Raw genomic sequence first — 21,737 nt, 5'->3', positions numbered from 1 at the left:
GGTGAGTTTACTACATCCTTTTATCTCAAAGGGAAGGGACAGTCTTGAGCCCTGCTTTTTAGCCAAAACTGATGTGGCACAACAGAAAAACATCGGCCACAGCAATTGGTGAATGTCATCTTATCTGCCAATGGGTTGATGGAAGTCAACAAGGCAAATTTCGAATTCAAATTTCAAATATAGATGTGTGACCGATATCGGTGCATCCCTGCTTTTGTTTATGCAAACTTAATATCACTGTCATACCAGCCATTTTCAAAAGCATAAAGGATTCAAGGCAGCAACTGATGACCATTTTTCATTCTCATTCAAATACCAATGTTGTCTTTATGTTTTACTGTTTAAAATCTGTGTACTTCAAATTTCTATATGCCACTCTTATCCACAAATACCGATTCAGTTGGTACATTACTACTAGGAACTATTTCCTCTTCAAGCTATCCATCTCATGCTAATACACTCATGTCAACTATTATCTACAGATCTGAGGAATAACACAGGCCAGCGTCAATCACAGGATGGACACAGACTTTAGTCTTGTTCTGAAATCCATTGGGGCTTGTTAACAAAGCTGAGAGAGAACGCATGGATCAGCTGCACTCAGATTTTTTTACTGTTTTATCAGAGCGTTGGTGCTACGAAACAGCTTGGATCCAGGTTTCAGGTTGTCAGATGTCAACAAACACTTTAATAAGCCAAAATCTGGGGCCGACTTCAAATGATTATGTTAGAAACTGTGAAATAATCTTCTTACTACACTCTTTAATACACACAATGTGCTGCTAATTTATCCAATCTCTTTTCTCTCGTTTCTCTAACTCTCTCTGTCTCGCTCCCTCTCTCTCTCACACACACACGCACACACACACACAGAGACAAACACACACACTGGACTGAGAAGGAGCACCGGCCCATTGCTCTGTCCAGTCCTGCGTGTCTGTGCCATGATGGCTGGAGATGATTGGCTCCCATACCGCACACACCGCAGAAACGCCACGCTACACGGTCACAAGCCGGCCGCCGGGGATTAAAGGGACAGAAAGAAGAGTCTTACCGGCTGCTGAGGGAGAGTGACAGTTTTGAAGTTTTAGCAGTGCACAGAGACCTGGAGCCAACAAATGACTGACTGTGTTTTACAGCAATGGAATGTAAAGCTGCAGCACAGTCATGGTCCCCAGGCTCAGGTGTGTTCAATTAAGCCACCTAATTAAGGCTCTGCACAGGACTGTATGGGTATACATACAGACTGTACATCTCCCTGACTCTCCTGTTAGCTTTGTTGCACCTGTTTATTGGGACAACTCATAGCTTCGCCACAGAAAACAGTTTGGCATGACACAGTAAGAAAAGCTCAGGTCTAAATCATAAAATTAATAATGACTTAATTCAATTTAGCTGCCTCAGTTTCAGCGTGCTGGTATTGTGCATGCTGGCTCACTGTTACAACTTGCTGGGACACTTGAATTAGTCAGAGCCATCATTAATGTTATTAATAACACCTGTGCTTTTCCTACTAAAATGGTATGAACTTATTAACAAAATTGCTGAAATTAACAACATTGCCTCGCACTCAACTCAGAAAAAGGACGTGATGCCACAATTCTGACATGAGTTAATATCATAATCATAATCGTAAAAACTGTCTGAGAAAGCAATGCCAGGTCTGTCACAATAATTACATTATTGACTTACTGAGTCAGCTAAATTGATTGTCATGACCATATATTGTACAATATTGCTCGTGTTCACATGTGTTTGTTTACATACTTATGTCACCAACATTTTAGCCAACATAATGCTAGAATAAACAGCAAGGTTTTCCCGACCACCACAACACTTAAGCACAGTCTCTAAGCATTTTTCGCAGCACCTAACCAAAAGAAAACAAAAACCTATGCTGAGACACGTTTTGCCATCATCACTGGTCAAACTGCTTCTGTCCTCTTGTCTGCTGTCGATATCAGAGTTTCTCATTCCAATAATGTTTCAGTATTCTTAAGAATTAAAAGTTCATTGCTCTTTGAAAGGGTGTAGTTGCATTATTATACTATTATATTACCATTATATCAGAGGCATAAAACGGTCTTAAATGACAATAATATTATTTATTGCCATTATTTCTGGGACAATATAATGTTCAACAAAAGAAGTGTCCTGACAGACCTAAGCAATGCCACTGCTGATGTACTAATATGTATACAATTCCAAACATCAAACACAAATCTATCGGCCAACCAAGGACAGCTGCTTGGTCAAAGTAAGGTGAACTCAAACCTGCGATTCCGCCAGAGCCGGCAGGAGCTGGTATGTATGCCAGGCGGAACCTTAGAGGGGATCATGTTTGGTTGTGTGTGCACATGCGTATGAGTGTGTGTATCCATCTTTCCACAGCTAATGTCACAAACCACTGTACCAATCAGTCTCATATTTTGTGCGCGCATTTATGACTGTATGGCTTTGACTGAAGTGAATGGGTCCGTCATAGGTCTGCTCACCATCAACCTAAGCAAAATAATGTCACCAACCTACTTGATGTGTGTGTCTGTGTAGGACCTTTAAGACCAATCTAGAATTGTACTTTTTTACTTCACAGAGTTATTTCACAGCCAATGATGTTTTGATCAAGATTATTCACAGAAAACAGACTGTAGTCTTATATAATATGATGTATTTCAATACATCACACTACCGAAACGTATGTATAACAGTCAATATTAGTTTCAGCTCAACAAGCTACAACATTGAAGTAGAGTTGTACCGTTACCGATACCAGTATCAGAAATGCCTCCGATACTGCCTAAAATGCGGTATCGGGTATCAGCAGGTACAGCCTATGACCAATCCGATACCACGTAATGCCTCACGTTATTACGCATATGCACACTACAGGCAAACGAAACGGAGACGGAGCGGAGTTTAAAAAGCATTCTACTGTAGCCTTTAAAATGTCTTTTTTACCAAATTGTGTGGCTGCACTTTAACCTGTGTCTTGATCTGTGTCAACACTGGATAATAATAATAATAATAATAATAATAATAATAAAAAGTTTTATGGCATTCATTCTACTATTATGTATTTATTTCTTAATATTTTACATAGGGTTTTAGGAGTTGAGACATACAATTCATATCCCATCCATTTTTATTTTACGTGCTGGTATCAGATCGGTACTCGGTATCCGCAGATACCTAAGGTTCAGGGATTGGAATCGGTATCGGGAAGGAAAAAGTGGTATCGGTAAATCTCTACATTAAAGTACTGCTTGCATGTTAATGCATCAATATTACTGATCCAATAATACAGTAATATAACAGGGAACACTAAGTAATAAGTACTTTTACTTTTGATAATGAAAGAACACATTGTTGTCAGTACTTTAAATTAAATTTGAAAACATTTCACTTGACTTTTACTTAATGTAATGTATGAGTAGGCTAGCCTGTATCTACACAATGCAGTATTGCTAGTTTTACTGGGGTTAAGGAACTAAATACTTCTTCCACAATTGTTTGAATGTTTGGACACGTCTGCTGTGTGGACAGTGTGTTGTTTGACAGAATTAAATCATTACTGGTGTTCAGTCGGTGCGGCTACGTCGATATTAGGAGGGCTAAAAATTAAATGGATAAATTCACTGTTTTGCAGGTGTTGTTGGTTGACATGGAGTTTGGCTGTCCAGGGAAATACACACTGTGCAGAGTGACAGGATGAGATACTGAACATACAACCCACAAGTATCAGTACTACAATGACAAGCACACCAGCCGAAATCTCAGTTTTAGTAAGTATACTCTCTGACTGGAGTTAGCCCCGGCTAGCCAAATGCTAACGAGTTAGCAGGAGGACTGAGGCACATGTTAGCTCTATATGAATCTACTGCCAAGTGACTGACTAACGTCTAACTGGCCCCAAAACAGAGAGGCACCCGAAAAACTGTCGCTGAAGTGACTATTTCTGGTGACTTCCACATGTCGACAGTTAGCATGTGTCCCTCCTGTCTGTCCACGTGTTTATAAGCAGCAGCAGAGGAGCCGGTCGGATGTAAACAAGGAAGCACTGCAGTCACAAACACGCAGGAAAGAAAACAAACACGTGGAAATAAAGTCGCCCTACTCAGTGTATGCATCACTTTACGTGTTTCATATTCAATGTCAGTAAGCATGAGCTCACCTTAGTCCAACAAACAGGAGAGGTTACAAGAGTCGCAGCTGCTCTCCTGCTTCCAGCCAGCGGGAGACAGACAAACAACTTCCGGGTTCGTCAGAGGAAAATAGGTTGGCCGACCGTAACGTTTCACTTCGTCCTGATGAGACCGTTAATGTATGGATATACTGTTTGTGATACTTCTAAAGACTATCATGACAGTCACAACAAATTGTCAGTAAGTATTGGAAATACTGGATATTGTTTGATTAGAATTTACATTTCTGGGTTAGAATGATCAGAGAAAACCAATGCCTGGAAATCAGTCAGGGCTGGAGCCAGGATATCAGAGGGCATGAGTCAAAGGACCACCTTTAAGGGGAACACCACCGAAATCAAAAATCCCTCTATGTTAATTCCGTGGCTTTGTAAAGTTCAGTCAGTATTTGTGAACATGAGCTACTCTCTCTCAAAGCCAGGGACCAGAGAAGTAGCCAAAGGCCCCGTTCAAAGAGAAAGCAGGTTGCAAAACGCATGATGTGCTGCACTGCTTTTTTTTTTCTTCTTAAATCAAATACCACTATTTTACTTTATTTTCACAGTAATTAATTGCTAGTTCCTAAAATGGATAGGCAGATGGTACATGCTCCAGCTCTGGATGAGGTCAAGAGGCTGTCAGCAAATAGTTTGTCAGGCACACGGAAAAAGAGATCTGTGTAGGTACATGACAAACTAAAAGAGAGTGGATCACAAGGAGTATCACCAGTTGGTCCAGGAGCTTCGCCTCCATGATGGCTGTTTCCAGACATATTTTAGGATGACAAGGGGGCAGTTTGACAACCTGCTGTCTATCGTCAGGCCATATAGCTCTGGATATCCAGTAACTGCTACTACCAGTTTTTCCTTCATTGTTTACCAACTGTAAACCTGTTTTCGTAACCACCACAGGAGACCCAATGCAAATCATACGATTGGACAATGGTAAAAAAAAAAAAAAGATGACAAAAAGAAATGACGTGGGGCTCTTTTTCACACTGAGTTTAAGTTTTTTCAACTCAAGGAGCTCAGAGCACTCCAGCAAAAATGCCAGGCGCCTGGAGTGCAGAAACAAGAGGTGCATTGCAAAACAAAAACCGCAAGCAAAAAGCTTCATTCTCATTAAAAACAATTACAGGAAGCTGCCTCCAGCTGCTAAAACACACCAGACTTTAGACACTATGACATCATAAGTGTGAGTTTTAGCACCGTAGTTTTTATATTTTGGAGACAGTTGTTCATTTTTACGAATATACTGTCTTAGACAATTTGAATACATGTATGAATTTTTAAAACAGATAAAGTTCCCCTTGAATTCATTGACCTCATTCTAGTACAGATCATTTTAAGCCGAGAACATAAACAGTTTGCATATTTCGTGAAATGATTTGGCAATTTTCATTTTTCTTGACCAGAAATAATGAAATTCATCTTTTTCCTTATTTATTTATTTATTTATTTATTCATGTTGTCAGCTATAGTTAGTTGTGTTTGTCCAGTGTATGAATGTGGGCCTACAAGTCTTTGCAAGTGCTATGAAGAGCTAATAAAAGGTTTTTAAAAAGTCGAAAAGAAAGTCGTATGAAAAAAAAACTTTGTAGACCTGTAGCTGTAGAAGGACTCAAATCCCCAAACTTTAAGCATTTTGTTTTTATTATAATGTATTTTATTGTATTATTATAGTTGTTGTTTTTCCGCACTGCTTGACTGGTTTTGGTTTTTTCCCGTATCAAGATTGTGATGCTATAATAATCCCAGAATATATCCTGATAACATAAAAGGGGCATATCTTTTGCTGTCATGCAGAAGTATTCTAAAATTACAGGATTACTAAAAAGTTTAATTGTGAGGGGTTTTTTTTGCCCATTGTGATCCCATTAAATGACTAAAATCTGCCGTTAAGAAATTTGTTTGTGTTTATTTGTTTAGGCCAAAGGATGTGGAAGTCACAGTCCCTTGTGGCATCATCAGGTTTTTGTTTTTTTTCTGCAATGCAAATTTATTACAATCTCCACTTTTGTCATTGTTGTTTTTTGTGTGTTTGGTTGCTTGTTGGATAGTGGATGGTGATTTTTTTTTCTCCATCTGTCGACTCATCTCTCATAAATCATCATATAAAACCACTGGTTTAGGTCTTGGTTTTTGGGGATGCTGACCATGTAGTCATGGCATCTGATGTTCAAGTCCAGCTGGGGTTTTCTGGATACATTTCCTGTCAGCTCCCTGTACCGCCTCTATCTAATAAAATGCCTCCAAACACTTGCAAAAAGCAGGGGATCTGAATTACAGTGCTGGTTGAAGTCTACTGTTATGCAAAATATTATCAGCTCATGGTTGCACATGCTCTATGTTCTCAGAAAATACCCCGAGACTACATTATTGTAAAATGTGTATTGTGATTATAAAATGTCATTATTCAAGTTGATGTGGAATTGTAAACTGGGCTGCTTTACTTCAGAGGCATCATATCTCTTTCCGCAGACAAAAGATCCAGCAAGGCCTCGCACTGTTTTTCACTACATAGACTATTGTCAGTCTGATGGATGCGAGGCATTTTCTTCCTCTTCCTCAATAAGGCACAAGTATTAGCTATGAAATGTCAGAATATGTGTGTGTGCACACTGAGTGGGTGCATGCATGTCTGAGCAACTTGTATAGACCTTCAGGCCTGTGCTATTATAACATTGTTGATGGGAATGTAAATCTATATGTAAATGTAATTCAACAGACTGGCTATTGCCATCAGTCATATTTATAACGCGCAGAATACAGCAAAATTATGCCGACCTGGCTCTCGTGAAGACTGTGTAATATTAACATCAATCTTTTCCTCCCTTCCATATCGTGAGAATAATTGTGAACTCTGGCATCGCCATCATAATAATAGTGAGCGAATGGCATCGATGATAGGGAATCAGAAGGTGAATGCCATCTGATTCCAGAGGTTTCTCCATGCGTGTCAACACAGGAAAGGCCATCACAGAGTTGGATTGTTTCCTTCCAAAGGTTAGGCTGCACCTCATGTCTCAACACTATCACCTCTTTTAGGCTGTGTATACATCTGACACACACACATACATACACACACTTAATATCCTGCATCTGTTTTGTTTTTGGGAAGAGCATATGGGGGCCCTCTGCCTCCTCTGCTCCCCATATCTCTCTAAATTGGATGCAGGTTCGGGATGCCTCACTGCCTCAGTGAAATTGTGATGTGGCTGCCTGATTTTGGGTTCCATGCATTTGACGGTATTTACTATTATTATTTTAAAAAAGGTAGAGGGGACCGGCTGAATGGAGGCATCTGGTTCAGCGGTTCATCTCTGAGCGTCCAGACCACTGGCGTGTTGAAGATGGATGGAGTGTCCTGGACAGGGATTTAAAGTCCCCCGATTTCCAATCACACATTCCAGAGGGATGGTTCTGCCTGATGAATGATCTTTATTGAGGAGAAGGAGTTAAAAGAAGCATGTCATTGCTCTCATTTGATGGTGTTTGTATGTGCCATGGTGGCTCCTGCTTTCATTTTGTACCAGATGCTGCAGCCAACACTTTGGATGGAGCGGTTTATCCAAACAGGATTGGCAATATTCTGCAACTGATGGTCATTTGTGTACAGACTAAAATGCCCCAACTGTGTCCTCAGCACTGCTATTGTTTGGATGAGGTCAGTTTGATGAAACACTCGTGACAGAATTTTACAGAAACTGTACAACACATTATTTTCTTTGGTAAATCTTGACCTGAGGTTCATCTTGAGAAATGCCAAAACATATTTTCCCTAGTACAGCTGTGCCAGACATAAGTACAGCTGGAATAATTAGTCGATTACTTTATTATTTAAATAATCACCCACTGTTTTGATATTTGGTTAACTGGTTTCATCTTCTCAAATGTGAATATTTTCTCCTGTAGTAAAAGAAATACTGTATTTGGCGGTTTTGGACTATTTGTCAGTTAAAACAAGACGTTTTAAAGGGGAACACCACCTAAATTAAGAATTCCATTCTGTTTTTTCTATGTCTTGGGAAAATATGATCATTATCTGTTATTTGTGAACATGAGCTTCTCACTCTCAAAGCCAGAAACCGGAGAAGTATGTCTTAAACTTGTGATGTCATAGGGTATAAAGTCTGGACACCACATAATTGACGAGTTGAGAAAATAGTCAATAGATTTATCAAAAACAGAAACAATATTTGGCTGCAGCCCTAGAAATAATTTGTAAGGTGGCTGAAAAGCTTGTGTAGCATCTGCTCAGACGCAGATTCCAACCGTAACTGGTTGCATCAGCTCGTTTCAGTTCTCCAGCGCGAGTTCTGCTGAAAAAAAAAAATCAGCTTCCTCTTCTGCCGTTGGTGCAGGCTTCCTTGTTACTGTATGTATGTAAATACAACCAGCCAGCCTGTATCAAAGCAGCCAGGCAGGAGGAATTCCCTCTAAAAAAAAAAGAGAGACTCGCCCTGGATCAGCGCTTCTGAACAAAAATGGCTCCCATGCATCACCCATATGGGGCCCTGTGTGCTGGAGTCATTCACACACACCGGATATACAGCATTTGTGAACCTAAAGCTCCATCGCTGGTGTTTTTCTCTCTCTGCATCACACAGGCTCTGCTGTATCACCTCAGTGAAAGTTTCATCTTTTCAATCACATTAACATTGGTGTTATATTTCCATTAATTAAAGATATCACAGCATCAAATAGCTTTGCAGGATAAGAAACTGATGGTGTATTAGAGAGATTTAGTAGATTCTGGAGTTAATATGCCAAGTAGAGCATGTACTAATCAGTGGCAAAGCTTCATGCAGGAAGAAACAAATGATAAAACACAGCCGGAGGGGAATGACGACTTGTCACATGGGCATAGCCTGAAATTCTGTGCCGTGTAACAGAATATTTCTTTGGTTTCTCAGTCATATTGAGATTTCAGTGGGCCCTATCTCTGAAACTCTTTATAGACATGGTAACATTGCCTGGCTCTTAGAATTGACACCACCTTTGACACTGACTTATCACACAATGCTGGAAAAACTGTAGGATTCACATGCTGCAGATGTACTTTGAAAGTATCAATTTATTTATCTTTACATGATTAGATAATATACAGTCCAGAGGTGACAGTAAATTACATTGGACCAGTGCTTCAAAATGTGGTGGTCAGGACCCTACAAGGAGTTCCAAGAAAAAATGTGAGAGGTCACTTAACAAAGTTCCAGGACAGGAAAAAAAATACTCCAGAGTTGTTTTTTTCCTTAAGTTTCTATATATATATTTGTCTTTTGACAAACTAGATAATTAAGTTCTCTAAAAAAGCTTTACATAAGCTAACTGTACTATTTAAACAGCCACTTTGGCCAAGAAAAAATAAACTCTCTGGACCTTATAGTGAAAGTAAAACAGCTTATTAAGTCTAAATTAGCAACCATTAACATTACATATACGTTTAAATGAGCATTTATGGATATGTTTTACAACACAGTGGCTACTCTGCAGTGGGCTATTTATGATTATTTGGTTCTTGAACTTCGCAGTGTTTATTTGTTTATTTTTTTTTTAACTCTATTTTTCTTCAAGACTTTTTCTTTTTTGGATTTGAAATCCATGGCTTGCCCAGTTAGGGAGTCTCAAGACTAGCCACTGATGTTGAGGTTCAGCAAATTTATAGAAAAGGCACCAGTAGACGTATGATACACATTTTAGTTGACAAAATGTTAAAACATTTACTTATTCAGTGTATAAGCTCCAGGAGATATCTTTTGACTTTTGGCATCCATTTATGGTGTAACTGTCTCCAATATTGTTAAAGTAAAAGCCTTTTGCTACTTTAATGGTTTTATTGGTAGGAAACGAATGCACATGTTCAAAATACTGAGGGGGACATGTCCCCTGCATCCCCCCTGAAATCTACACCTATGATATGCTACACATTTTTACAATTCGAAGAGGAATGTAGGAATCACCGTAGGCATACAACAATGGTAAATGGAAATTAAAATTTAAACAAAAACAAATTAACTAATAAACAAACAAACAAAAAAATATGTTTTGTTTTTTTTTTGCCAAAGCCACAGGGAGCCACTGGAGAGGGGCTAAAGACCTGCACATTGCCTAGCCCTGATGTAAGGGGAGGGAGATAAAAGAGGATAAAATGTTCAATTATGATATTTATAATTTCCCATCACAGTATTGATACATGTTGTTTTATAGTGCCTTTTCTGATCAAATCAATTGTTTTCATCTAATCCTCCAAACCAAGGTGTAGGTTTTGTTCAACATTGTAGGGGACAAATGACATTGGGGGGTTGGGGTTTTTTTCTGCATGAAGTCATGGTGTAAATACCTTTAATTCTGTCAAAAAAAGTTCTCTGCTACCTTAATGTTTTTATTGGAGAGACAAATACATGTTCTAAATATTGAGGGGGGCGTGTTCCTTCTGTCCCTCTGAAATCTACCCCATGCACCAAATTAAATAAATGACAGATCAAAGTACTTCATCACATCAATCCAAAGATCATTTCAAACCCCAATATTGCTATTAAATAGTCCTACTCATTGATATTCAACTCTGCCCACAGTTGTTTCACAGTTGAAAAGTTTATACTGTCTGATTGTGTATGTAACATCATATCACACAAATCCTACTTCAACTTAAATACTCTGAGAGCAGACATCACTCTTTGCTTGAACTGCTCTCAACTCGTGTCCACATTAAGACCATGTCCACCTCAGATGAGAGGCCACAAGTGCCACATTTTAAGGGGTCACATGCTAAAACAGTTGGGAACCATCCTGTCTGAGCTCTAGGAATCGACAGCGCTCCGGTGCTGATGTACTTTGTGGTCCTTTTTTTCTGTGGTCAGTAGGTTTTGGACCGGTGCTTAAAATCTCTTGTTGTTGGCTCCTGCTGGGAGTGTCTGACAGTCACACTTTTTCAAATTAAATGAATTGCCAGTACAGGTGAAATCCCCTGCCACACACACACACACTCCACACAGAAAACACTTTTTGTGAAACTCTGTGATCAACAGTCTGTCAGTGCTTTCAGCAGGAAAAGACTAGAACAAGAGAACAAGCCTGACAACACCTTTTCAGACCAGACCAAGTGACTTGTGTCTATGGGGATTAAATTTGTGAACAGAAGCTCTATACACTCACGCACACACACACTCACAAAGTCCCACATACACACGATGCCACAACACCTCTTTCTCAGCTGCGGGTATAAAACCACATTGACAGGAGCCTTGTCCTCTCTTGTCGAATCGTCACGCTGAAATGTTTACCTTTACATACAAATGGCCTGGTGTCATGTTGTGTCACATAATGTTTCATGGACAAATAATGTGTCCCATTTCTCAATCCGCCCTGCAACCCTTAAGCCCCCTTCTAGCCTCTATAGTCACAGCAACACCCAGGCACCATGGCTGCAAAAAAGGAACCTTGTGTTACCACAGTGAAGTGCCACTTTGAATTAAATCCCAGGGATATGGAGGTAAGCTCAATCAGCACTGCGGCTCTGAGTGTTTTGGGGAAGGCAATGGCAAACACATGAGCACCAGAGGCAAGTTGTTATCAGAGCTTTTGAGTGTAAGTTTCTCTGTCTCAGTTTACAGAAATGTTAGACAAAGTTGGATCAAAAGTTGTATCATGACACAGGAGTATTGTTCAAGCCATGCATGATTTGCTTCAAGTAGAAACTTCGGAATCTTGAAACACAAGAGTTGGACCCTCTGGGTGTGCAAGGATTGTGAGGAAGTAAAAGTTTATTCATGTATGTTTAAAACCAAAAAGTGCTCCACAATAAAAGCATTTGTAGCACAAAATATGAAAGACGGTAGGAGCTAAAAAAAAATGAACAAAACAGGAATAACATCAACAAAAGACCAAAACATCAGCCAAGAGAAAAGAGAGGAAAAATTAGTCTTAGATTCTTTTTTTTATTGTTTGAACTGAAGACCTATAGGTAGAAGTTAATATTATAAATTATTCCAAAGTATAGGGGAGAAACACATAGTCTCTCTTTATTTTAAGGTAACATTAAGGAAAGGGTAGAGGGGCAACAAAGCTACTGTAAATTAAACAAAGTATATTTAATACATTATTTTTGCAGCCATGTATTTTTATTAAAAGAACCAAATATGTAAATGTGTGAAGTAAATCTTATAATTAACATTTGCTAACTAAGAAAGGAGGATAGTTTAATGTAGCCTACTATATCCAGTTGGATAAATACATCTAAGAAGCAGTGGGCAATACAGCTTACCCTTAATTTTGAGGTACTTTTACTTCACTTTAATATCTAAATCTGCTATTTCTCAGTACAGTTCAGAGGTTAATATTGAACTTTTTACTCCACCACATTTGCAGAAAAGGCATTTGGATACAAAACCTAAAAAAGGAAACATTGTTATAGATCAAACTCAACTGTACAAGGTAGTTAGAATGAGGTCAAGTGTGAAGCAGCTATTACACTATGTGCTGCTTCATTGTTAATAAGCCAGTAATAATAATCTAATAATGTACTGTCTATAATAATTTAAGGCATATACTAATAAAATACAGCATAATTAAAGGGGCCACTCCATATGATGAGTACTTTTATTTCTTAGACTATAGATTACATTTTTGATAATGATACTTTTGTACTCTTAAAACCAGATTTTGAAAGCAGGACTTTTATTTGTAATACAGTATTTTTTGTGTTACTGCTACTTCTGCACAAGTAAAGCCTGTGAATTTTTCTGCCACGACTGTTTATGAGCTGCAAACACCAGACAGACAGATCAGTCATGCAGCTGCAGTTCTTCATTAACACACTGAAACCATTGCCTCTCCTGCACACATACATTGAACTCAGGCTTTTTAAACTGTCGTTTCCTGCAGTTCACCCTAAATGTAAATGGTGTCAGTGAAAGCCAAAAGGTCCCAGAGAGACACTGAGCATCTCCTCCTGTGTTTACGTGTTTACTTATTGTTCTAATCGTCCCTTTAGTTCTTCTTTCTCGCGCTTTAATGCGATTCTTTCCGGTTCCGCTCGGTCAGAGCGCGGGTCACCGATCCAACTACTCCCCCGTCATATTAATTACATTAATTAGCACGGGGGCTGAAAAACAAACAAGTTGTGATTAATATCTAAACTATGGCGAATTCTTTGAGGAGGTTCTGTAGGCAAAGCAAATGTGGAGCGACACCTCACTGAGGCTGCAGGGGACAAATGAAAAGATGTTTAATAAACTACTAAAATATAATAAATAATAACATTTTAAAGATATTAAAATATTGTTTAAACATTGCTATAGGGGTAAAGTGCTTGATACACTCCAAATAATTCGTCCTATTGTTTTCCACAATTGCCAACTTTTGTATAAATTTATGTTTTTAATATATTTTTAAATATATAAAGTGACATGACGACAGATTTTTTTTTATTTTAGATAATAATAATAATAATAATAATAATAATAATGATATTGTTAATAATAAATTGTCCATAATTATGATATAGATTAAATTATAAGAAATAAAATACTGTTATATCACTTAATTTAGTGTTGTATGTCAACACACTTTGTCTAATATTCACATTTACACTACCTCATTATCAGATATAGCTCAGTCAAAATATACTCTATTAATCTTATTTTCCTCAAATTGTGTCAGTTTTATTCAGGAGATATTTAATTTTTTTTTAAGTCTTCTTCCTCTTTCTGTCCCTCTTTGTATAGCTGGGCAAAAATATCCCCAATTAAAACTTGCAGAATGTAGAATGGTTTCTTCAAATAGCTCAATCGCAGATAATTGTACAGTCTTTTCTGTGAGCTCGCACGTTTAGGAAATGCACTGAATAATCCGCTGCCATGGCCATGCATACAGATTCAACTTTTGGGCCTGTAAAAAAGATAAGGATGAGGCAAGTCTGTCGAGGATTCAAGATCCTTTCTCCCTGTAGGGAAGAAGGCAGAGGGTTAGACTATATGCTGTAACTCTGTGGTCTATGTGTAACTCTGGAAACAGCCCTACATCAATATGTCCCCACAATCTCTAAGAAATGACACCAGGAGGTTATTAATAACAGATATGACTGTGTATTGTCAAAGGTAAATTTTAAACCACTCATTTTGTTGTGCACTTTATTTACCATATAAATCAGCTTGACTTAACCCCCCCTCCTATAGGCTACTTCATTACCTGCTTTAAGCTGAAGCATAACTTATTGTTTTTCCGGACAGCAGTGTGTAATTGATTTATCTGAGACTGTTCCTCCGCCTGAAGGTCAGAGCTGGACCTCCTTTCTCTTTCCCGCCATCACATGGAAACATTAGTATTTATGTTTTGATGTTGTGGGCGCGCGCCGAAGGTCAGGGTCGTAGTGTTGCAGCGCGAGGCGACAAGCAGAGCAAAATGGGTCGCTGTCTCGCGCTTTGTTCCGCACTCAATTGTCTCAGGGCTGCGCGTGAACCCTGAGACCTGCAGCTGTCTGGAGGACAGAAACGAAAAGGGAAGGAAGGAGACTGTTGACACCGAGTAGAGACACGGCGACTGTTCAAAAAATGTCTTGTAAATCGTAATGTCTCTTTTCGCAGGTTTTAATGAGTTTAGGGAGGCATTTTTGGTCGTGTTTTTCGTTATTGGTGTTTCAGAGAGATGAGAGAGGAAGTGAAGTACGGTGGCCTAAATGTCAACACTCATTCTCATTTACGTAATTCGTCCTGGCCTTTTCACATATTTTCACCTGGTGTGTTGATATCTGGTGACGCTGAGTCTGTTAGCACACAACAGGAAAACTAAGGTATTTTTGATGTGTTATCTGTCAAAGAGATCTCTGACTTCCGGCTCAAGCTCCAGCTTATCGGTTAGTCGAGCTGGAGGCGCTCATGCCTATTTGTTATAATTTCTCCTCCAACAACAGACTTCCGGTATACTTTCAGCTTTTGTTTCAGACTGGGATGTGCAATTATTTACACAATAACCTACTAAATTTTTCAAAGCATGTTTTTGTCACTTTTATTTTAATGGGGAAACGAGATATTTTTAAAATGTATTTTTTTTAATGTTTGTGTGTGAACAGGTGCATTGGGTAGGCTAAATGAAGGTGTGCATGTAAAGGAAAGACAAGGACGAGTTTTTGTTTGTTTATTTTTTGAGGGGTTTACCTGTCTTACTTTTAGGCTAATGCTATAAGAAAAAATAGGCCCTGTGTTACAAGGTGCAGGCAGACTATAACTAAATGGAGTGGAAGCTCTATGTTGGTCTAAACTCAGTCTTAAACTCTGTCTACAGATGTTTGCTTTAGTAAAACGGCAGAGCCAAAGAGGACACACATGTTCAGGAAATCTAGAATGTCATTGTTCCGCCAGAGAAGAAAGTTCTCCATGACAACTAAACAAAACGGTGAGTATCACTATGAGTGGAAATTTTCAGTTGGCAAATTAATATTTAAATGAAATGTTACGCGTTCACAGGTGTGTGTGTGTGTGTGTGTGTGTGTGTGTGTGTGTGTGTGTGTGTGTGTGTGTGTGTGTGTGTGTGTGTCTGCGAACAATCTGAGCTGAGGACCGGAACTATCCGTTTCGTGACAAACACTTTGCACACAGCGCGTGCAAGAGAAGAAGACTGCACCCTCCAACAGCAGAGCAGTGAAGTTGAAGGTGTAACCCTGTGTACTGCACCTGCTCCACAGTCTTTCAGTCCGTGCGTAATGCGTAAAGAGCACCGTGCGTAACAGGTGTATACTGGTGAAGGAGGGGGGAAGTTTGGTGAACCCCCTCAGAAACGCTCGTTTGGAAGCTGCTGAAAGGACACTGGGCATAAATACACTTAAGAATCAACTTCCTCTTATTCTTACGCTATAAAACAGACTAAAGCCTGCACCGGCATTACGCACATTATCCAATGTTACCTGCCTACAGAGCTATCTTGCATCCCAGAGGAAATGAATGTAACATAAAAGAGGGGGAGAGAGTCGGGGAAGACGGAGAGAAGGAGAGTGGGGCGGGGGCGGGAAAGTTTAGTAAAGTGGAACTTGGTAACAGATGCGAGTGAGGGGGGCGCGGCCCTGCAGGGAAGGATGGAGGTTGTATGTTGTGTGTATGTATGCTTGACCGTGCGTGTGCGCGTGTGCTAATAACGTGCACATGAACGTGTTTGTGTGTGCGAGCTCGTGCGAGAAAAGGACAGGACATGAGCGCACATTGAGAGAGCGGCTCTTTTACTCGGCGTGATCATTTCACGCTTCCCCCCGAAGCCTTTTTTCCACCTAAAGCGTTTAGTTGCAGCTGACTGAGCACTTGCAGGGAGTGCAATAGGGAGCGGAAGGGTCGAATTATTTCAACCTACAACTCGCCCCAAAAGTAGTCGGAGAAAAAAAAAAGAGAGGGAGAGGGGAAAACAGCGCCAGAGAGTGAGGGAGAGAGGGTGAGGGTGAGGGAGAGAGAGAGGAAGAGAGGGAGAGGGGGAAAAAGTTTTTGTTCTTTTCCTTTTTTTCTGCTTTCATCGCCTCCCCCTGTTCTAACCGGGTAACATGGACCAGGGGCCCAAGAGTCCTGCACTGCGGCTGGGGAGATCAGGTAGGGGCGCACCGGCTCTCTCGAGCTTAATTTCACTTATGAGGAGTTGAATTTATCTGTGTGCCAAGAAACGCGTTTTGATGTTGTTTGTTTGTAAAAGTTTTTTTTTTTTCTACGAATGCAAAACTTTTCAATAGGAGTTATGGAAGTTATTTGTGGCAATTTAAGTCATTAGAAATGCTTCTTTTTAAACTTTGGTGTTATGTCCCGAGTTATCAGAAGTATTACAAAGTGTTGTGAAATGATCCTGCATGGCGAAAATGAGGGAAAAGTGGATCCTTGACATATTTCTGAAGTAGCCTTTTTGTCTACACACTTATCATAATGTTTTCTCTCAAGTTTGTGACTTTTGAATGAAACTTCTGACTTTTGACTCTGTTACTGGAAAACTTTTTTTGCTGTCTTTTAAAAATTCTTACACTTAAAATGTAGCTTTTGGAGTTTTGGATTTATATTTTTGTTAGATTAAAATAGGATTTGGATGTCAGTAATGGCTTTGTTCAGTCATTAATTTTAATATAGCCTACTATCTTTGGCACGGTCATAGATAAACTTCAGTGGCAGAACTTGTTGGTTGGGCTTGGCACCACATTCTGCGTCAGGTCCACGTGTTCGTCTGTGCACCATCACCTGAGAGGGGTACATTTCATACCCTGATTGATTATAATTACAAAGACTCTGGATTTGTGCAAGACTGTGGTGGGGTGTGCGTGTTTGTGTGGCAGGGATACACTATTACGCACGCACAAATTTTCCCATATATTTGTCAAATGCAATTCAGTTAACTAAAAAAAAGTCTTATGATGACTGTGCCAATGTGAGATTACAAGGACTGAAAGCTCGTAGTTTATTGTTCGTGTTTTGTGTTTCAGTCCAGAATAACTCTGTAAAGGAGCGTGGGCTTGGCTTCTTTCCCGCGTGTCTCCATTACTTTATTCAACAGGTTCATCTCGTATGGGCCTATTCATAAAACAGCGGGGTCTGGTACAGCAATGGATCAGGCCATCGACCTTGTTATGGCACCCAATGGATATCACATCATTTCATATTGCTGCCCGCTGTGTCTGCATTGATAAAACGTCGTTTGTCATTAAGAACCGGTGGGCAGGTGATCCTCTCTGAAAGGCCAGTGTGCTTCGTGTTCAGGCTTTGCTCCAGAAAAGCACAAATCTGCCTCAGTGGTGCCCCTGGTTGCCTCTCACTGAGAGTATGGTGATGCACGCAAAGTTGATGTTAAAGACATAAAACTACATTTTTATTGAGGTGCAGGCTGCATTTACTGTTGTTTTTCATATTAATGTTCACAATATAGTGACAAAGAAGCGCCGATTCCGACATGTTTTCTCATAATAGAAATAAATTAGCCTGTGCCCGGCCTTCTATGGAAATTTGTCATCAAGTAATGCCTATGGTTTGTAAGACAAATAATGCCCCCTTTGCAGGCTTTTGTGGAATGGGCCTTACCCCTGGTAAACGCTGAAAGCAGTGGGATTTGTAGCAATTGGATAATAACCTTTTAACCACTGAGGAAATCAGAGTTTAAAGGAGGCCCTCCCCTATTGGTGTGTCAAGTCTTTAGGGCCCAGGGCCTATACCTACAGCCTCTCCATTTCCTCTCTCTTTAAAATACGTGCACGGGGTACAAAGGAGAATCTGTGAGAATGAACGTGGATCTAATGAGACCCCCCCCCCCCCCCCCGCCCCCCTTCTCTCTTCCCGCCCTGTAGGTTGGCCGTGCGTAAAAGTGCGTATAGGTCGGTTCTTTCCAATATTCCAATAAGCGGGGCCGCCATTTCAGTCCCCGTCTGAGGACAAGTGGGCCAGTGGCTGACGTTAAATTATTTTTTACTAATGAGAAAAATTAGGTCACTTATCTGCTCTGGTTTTATAGAAATCTTTGATTCTTGACACCCCCTATGACTTTAATAAATGCCTTTCAAATATATCCTCCCTCTTTCCATTATTATAAGCCCGGCACAGGCAAAATTGGATTCCCTGATGCTTAAGTGGTCATTCTCACTGAGAGACACCATTTAGGTTCCAGCTTTAGTGCAGATATACTGTGTCACCTTTAACCAACCCTTTTGTGCATGCGTACCTGCAGCTTTATGACCAAACACCATGACACCCAGATCTCCTGGCTATCTGGGCGCCATGCATTATATATTTCCTCTTGCATAATATTTGATTCTCCACCTTAAAGTCGATGCCAAAACGCGCACTAAACAGACATTACAGTCTGTGTGAAGCACAGGCCAAATAAGCTCTGTGATGTTGCGGAAACCAAGACAAGCAGCGATAGAGAGAGATGGAGGACTGAGGAGAATATGAGGGGAGGGAGGGGAGAAAGAAAGCGAGAGAGATGACCTCACATGGCATAGCCTACTTTCGTTTTGACCTCAAGTGCCCCATCATAACACAGGTCTGATATTACGGCCAGCAGGGCCTTGCGCTGCGCCTGACAGATGACAGACTGGTCTTTACCTGCATTATCATCGAGTCAAATTGTTACAGATATGTCCATTTGATCAGGCCCCTGAGTGTGAGAGCCAGTGAGTGTGATTCACCTGCTCGGCACACAGTCGAGTTCCACCTCGGGAAGTCCACGACGGCTCACTCTCCAGTCCATATATTTTATTTATTAGTGACGACTTTTATATTTTATAAGCAAATGAAAACTTAAGAAGAGATACGGGAGCTTTCTCATTATGTTTACAGTCAGCGGGCGTGTAATAAACGAGCTGGTGGAGTTAACATGCGCTATTAATTTTTCATTGCTTTTTCGTTTCGAGGCTCGGGCGCAAAAAGCAAAACAGCCGAAGCTTTCATGGTGGATGGAGGGAAGGGGAAGGAGAGGAAGAAAGAAGGGAACACTTAAACAACAACATTGCCTCCAATTTGCCTCCAAATGATTATCACAAGTCAACCACATTCTTACTAATGTTTAAAAAAGTATACGCACACTCTTCCTCCCCCCTCCTCCTCCTCCCTCCCGCCCTCCCATCCTCCCATTTCCAACACTGGAGAGGTAATGAAATATGGTAATGGATTTGGACTCCCGGATTAAAGTCGTCCTACCCTGATGGAAGTTTTCTCCAAATTTCCAACCCTAAAGCAACAACAATTTGTATACATGATTGATTGTGTTTGGATTTTTTAATTGCTTATGTATTTAATTTGCAAATCGGAGAGACAAGGGCGACGGCTGCAGTTTACTTCTGTGGGGAGAAAGGCGCTCGTGTCTATATCTCAATAAATAAAAACAGACTCGGGCTGCAGAACGAGCACAATGAAAGGGAAATAAAAAACGTAGAGATATAATATTGTTATGCCTTTGAATGCCTGTCTGGAGACATCTGGAGCCAAATACTCTGCCAAAGCAAAAAAAATATTTATTTATCTGGGAACTGGGAATGACTACAAAATACTGTAAATATAAGAAGCTGTATATTGTATCATGCATATATCTAAAAAAAAAAAAAAAAAAAAAAAGGAAATAGCCAACAGATTTCCAGGGTATTTTCTCGCAGCAGTGTCTCTTACAGTTTTTGTCATTGTCTATATTCGACTGCTTTTGCTCCTTTCGGTGATTTGTGGCCTCCGCTGCAGGCCTGGTGTTTGGTACATGACCCAAGCCTTAATATCTACATTCTAATTTTTCTTGTTTGTGTGTGTGTGTTGTCGTTTTTATGATTAAAAAACAAAGAATCAATGTGATTTGCTGGGTTGTCAGATTTGTATGAGGCCCTAATTCATGAATACTCAGTCAAAAAGGATGTGAAATATGAATGAGGATTAGTGCGTACTTTACTGTCAGTGGATTATAAAGCAGAGACGTGGAATCAATGAAGATTTATGAAACCATATTTAGTGCTGAACATCTGGGTTAGAGGAATAGAGTGATTTATTTAACAGCCAAAATCACAGTTTGAGTATAACATGTTTCCATGCGGGTCTGCGTGCTTTAAACTCTGGGTCAGTTCAGGGCCCCATGCGACCGCTTTAAAGACTCTTTAAGTTCAAGTGTGCTTATTGTAAAGTCCCTGTATGTCTCGCATTTGCGCGTGTGTATATATGTGCACGCGCGTGTGCGCATTAGGATACATTGCCCAAGGTTGAACGCCCCCTCGTGGTTCATCCCGCGCACAGCCCCACCAAAAGAAGCCTCCGACAGAGAGCAAAAACCAAAGACAACCTCCCACTTTCTGACATGATTTTGAACAGAAAACAATAACTGGGAAAAAAATTAGAGGAAGAAATGTGTTTGTTTTAATGAGGACAACCTGAGTGTTTGAGTGTTTATAACTCTAGTTCACTAGACCTGAGGGGGCTGAAGTGTACGTTATGAAATGAGCCTATACACCAATAATTCAGAGCAAGAAAATGTACAAAAAAAAAAGAAAAAAAAAATCAGAAATTAAATAAACTCAATAATATCATACATTGACCTTTTCCGTATCAGATGCATTGCCTTGAGGTACATCAAGCATGTAACTCCTGTGAGGCTAAACCTGAAAACTATATGAATAAGGTAAAGACTGTTATTGTTGTTGTTCATTAGTGAGTCACCTTAATGATCCTAAATGATATAACAGGTGTCTTTAATGATACCGTTGTGATTCGCTTGTGTCTCTCCTGTATAGCTCCAAATGTGTCTAATCTCAGGTTTATGCGCGCAGTATAAACACCGAGGAACAGAAATGATTAAATGTCTAGGATCAGGAAAAAGGGAAATAACACTTTTTTAATTTGGCTCATGCTTTAGGCTATTTGTGTGTTTAATATTACAGGGGCGAGGCTTAGATATGCCCTCTCAAATCAGGTGGGACGAACATGTAATGAATCCCTCTCTCTCTGTCTCTCTCTCTCAGTTTGGAGTGTGAATGCGGAGCTCGCCAATTGCATTTCATTAAAAAACGACATCCGTTTGGATCCGCAATCAATTAGGTAATGAGTGGGAATGCATGTTTCATATGTTTCCTCTCAAT

The 21,737-nt window shown here is 40.0% G+C and overlaps 2 protein-coding genes across 4 annotated transcripts in view; one reads left to right on the top strand and one right to left on the bottom strand.

Moving 5' to 3' along the window:
* zcchc7 (zinc finger, CCHC domain containing 7) overlaps positions 1–4,256 on the bottom strand; it is a 60,444-nt gene extending 56,188 nt beyond the window's left edge. Inside the window, exon 1 of the mRNA XM_049572683.1 lies at positions 4,172–4,256. The gene's annotated coding sequence lies outside the window, so the exon portion shown is untranslated. The remainder of the gene's footprint in view (positions 1–4,171) is intronic.
* A 12,076-nt stretch (positions 4,257–16,332) lies between these two features.
* Positions 16,333–21,737, top strand: part of pax5 (paired box 5) — a 71,047-nt gene continuing 65,642 nt past the window's right edge. For all 3 annotated transcript variants that reach the window (XR_007449030.1, XM_049572707.1, XM_049572706.1), the window contains exon 1: positions 16,333–16,749. Coding sequence is in view for 2 of the 3 variants with exons in the window: in XM_049572707.1 (XP_049428664.1) it covers positions 16,704–16,749 (46 nt within the window). In the remaining variant the exon portion in view is untranslated. The remainder of the gene's footprint in view (positions 16,750–21,737) is intronic.

This window comes from Epinephelus fuscoguttatus, linkage group LG3 (assembly GCF_011397635.1).
Source record: "Epinephelus fuscoguttatus linkage group LG3, E.fuscoguttatus.final_Chr_v1".
In the NCBI taxonomy this organism is placed as follows: Eukaryota; Metazoa; Chordata; class Actinopteri; order Perciformes; family Serranidae; genus Epinephelus; species Epinephelus fuscoguttatus.
Note: the sequence above shows the minus strand (reverse complement) of the source record. Positions and strands in the feature narration are given on the sequence as shown.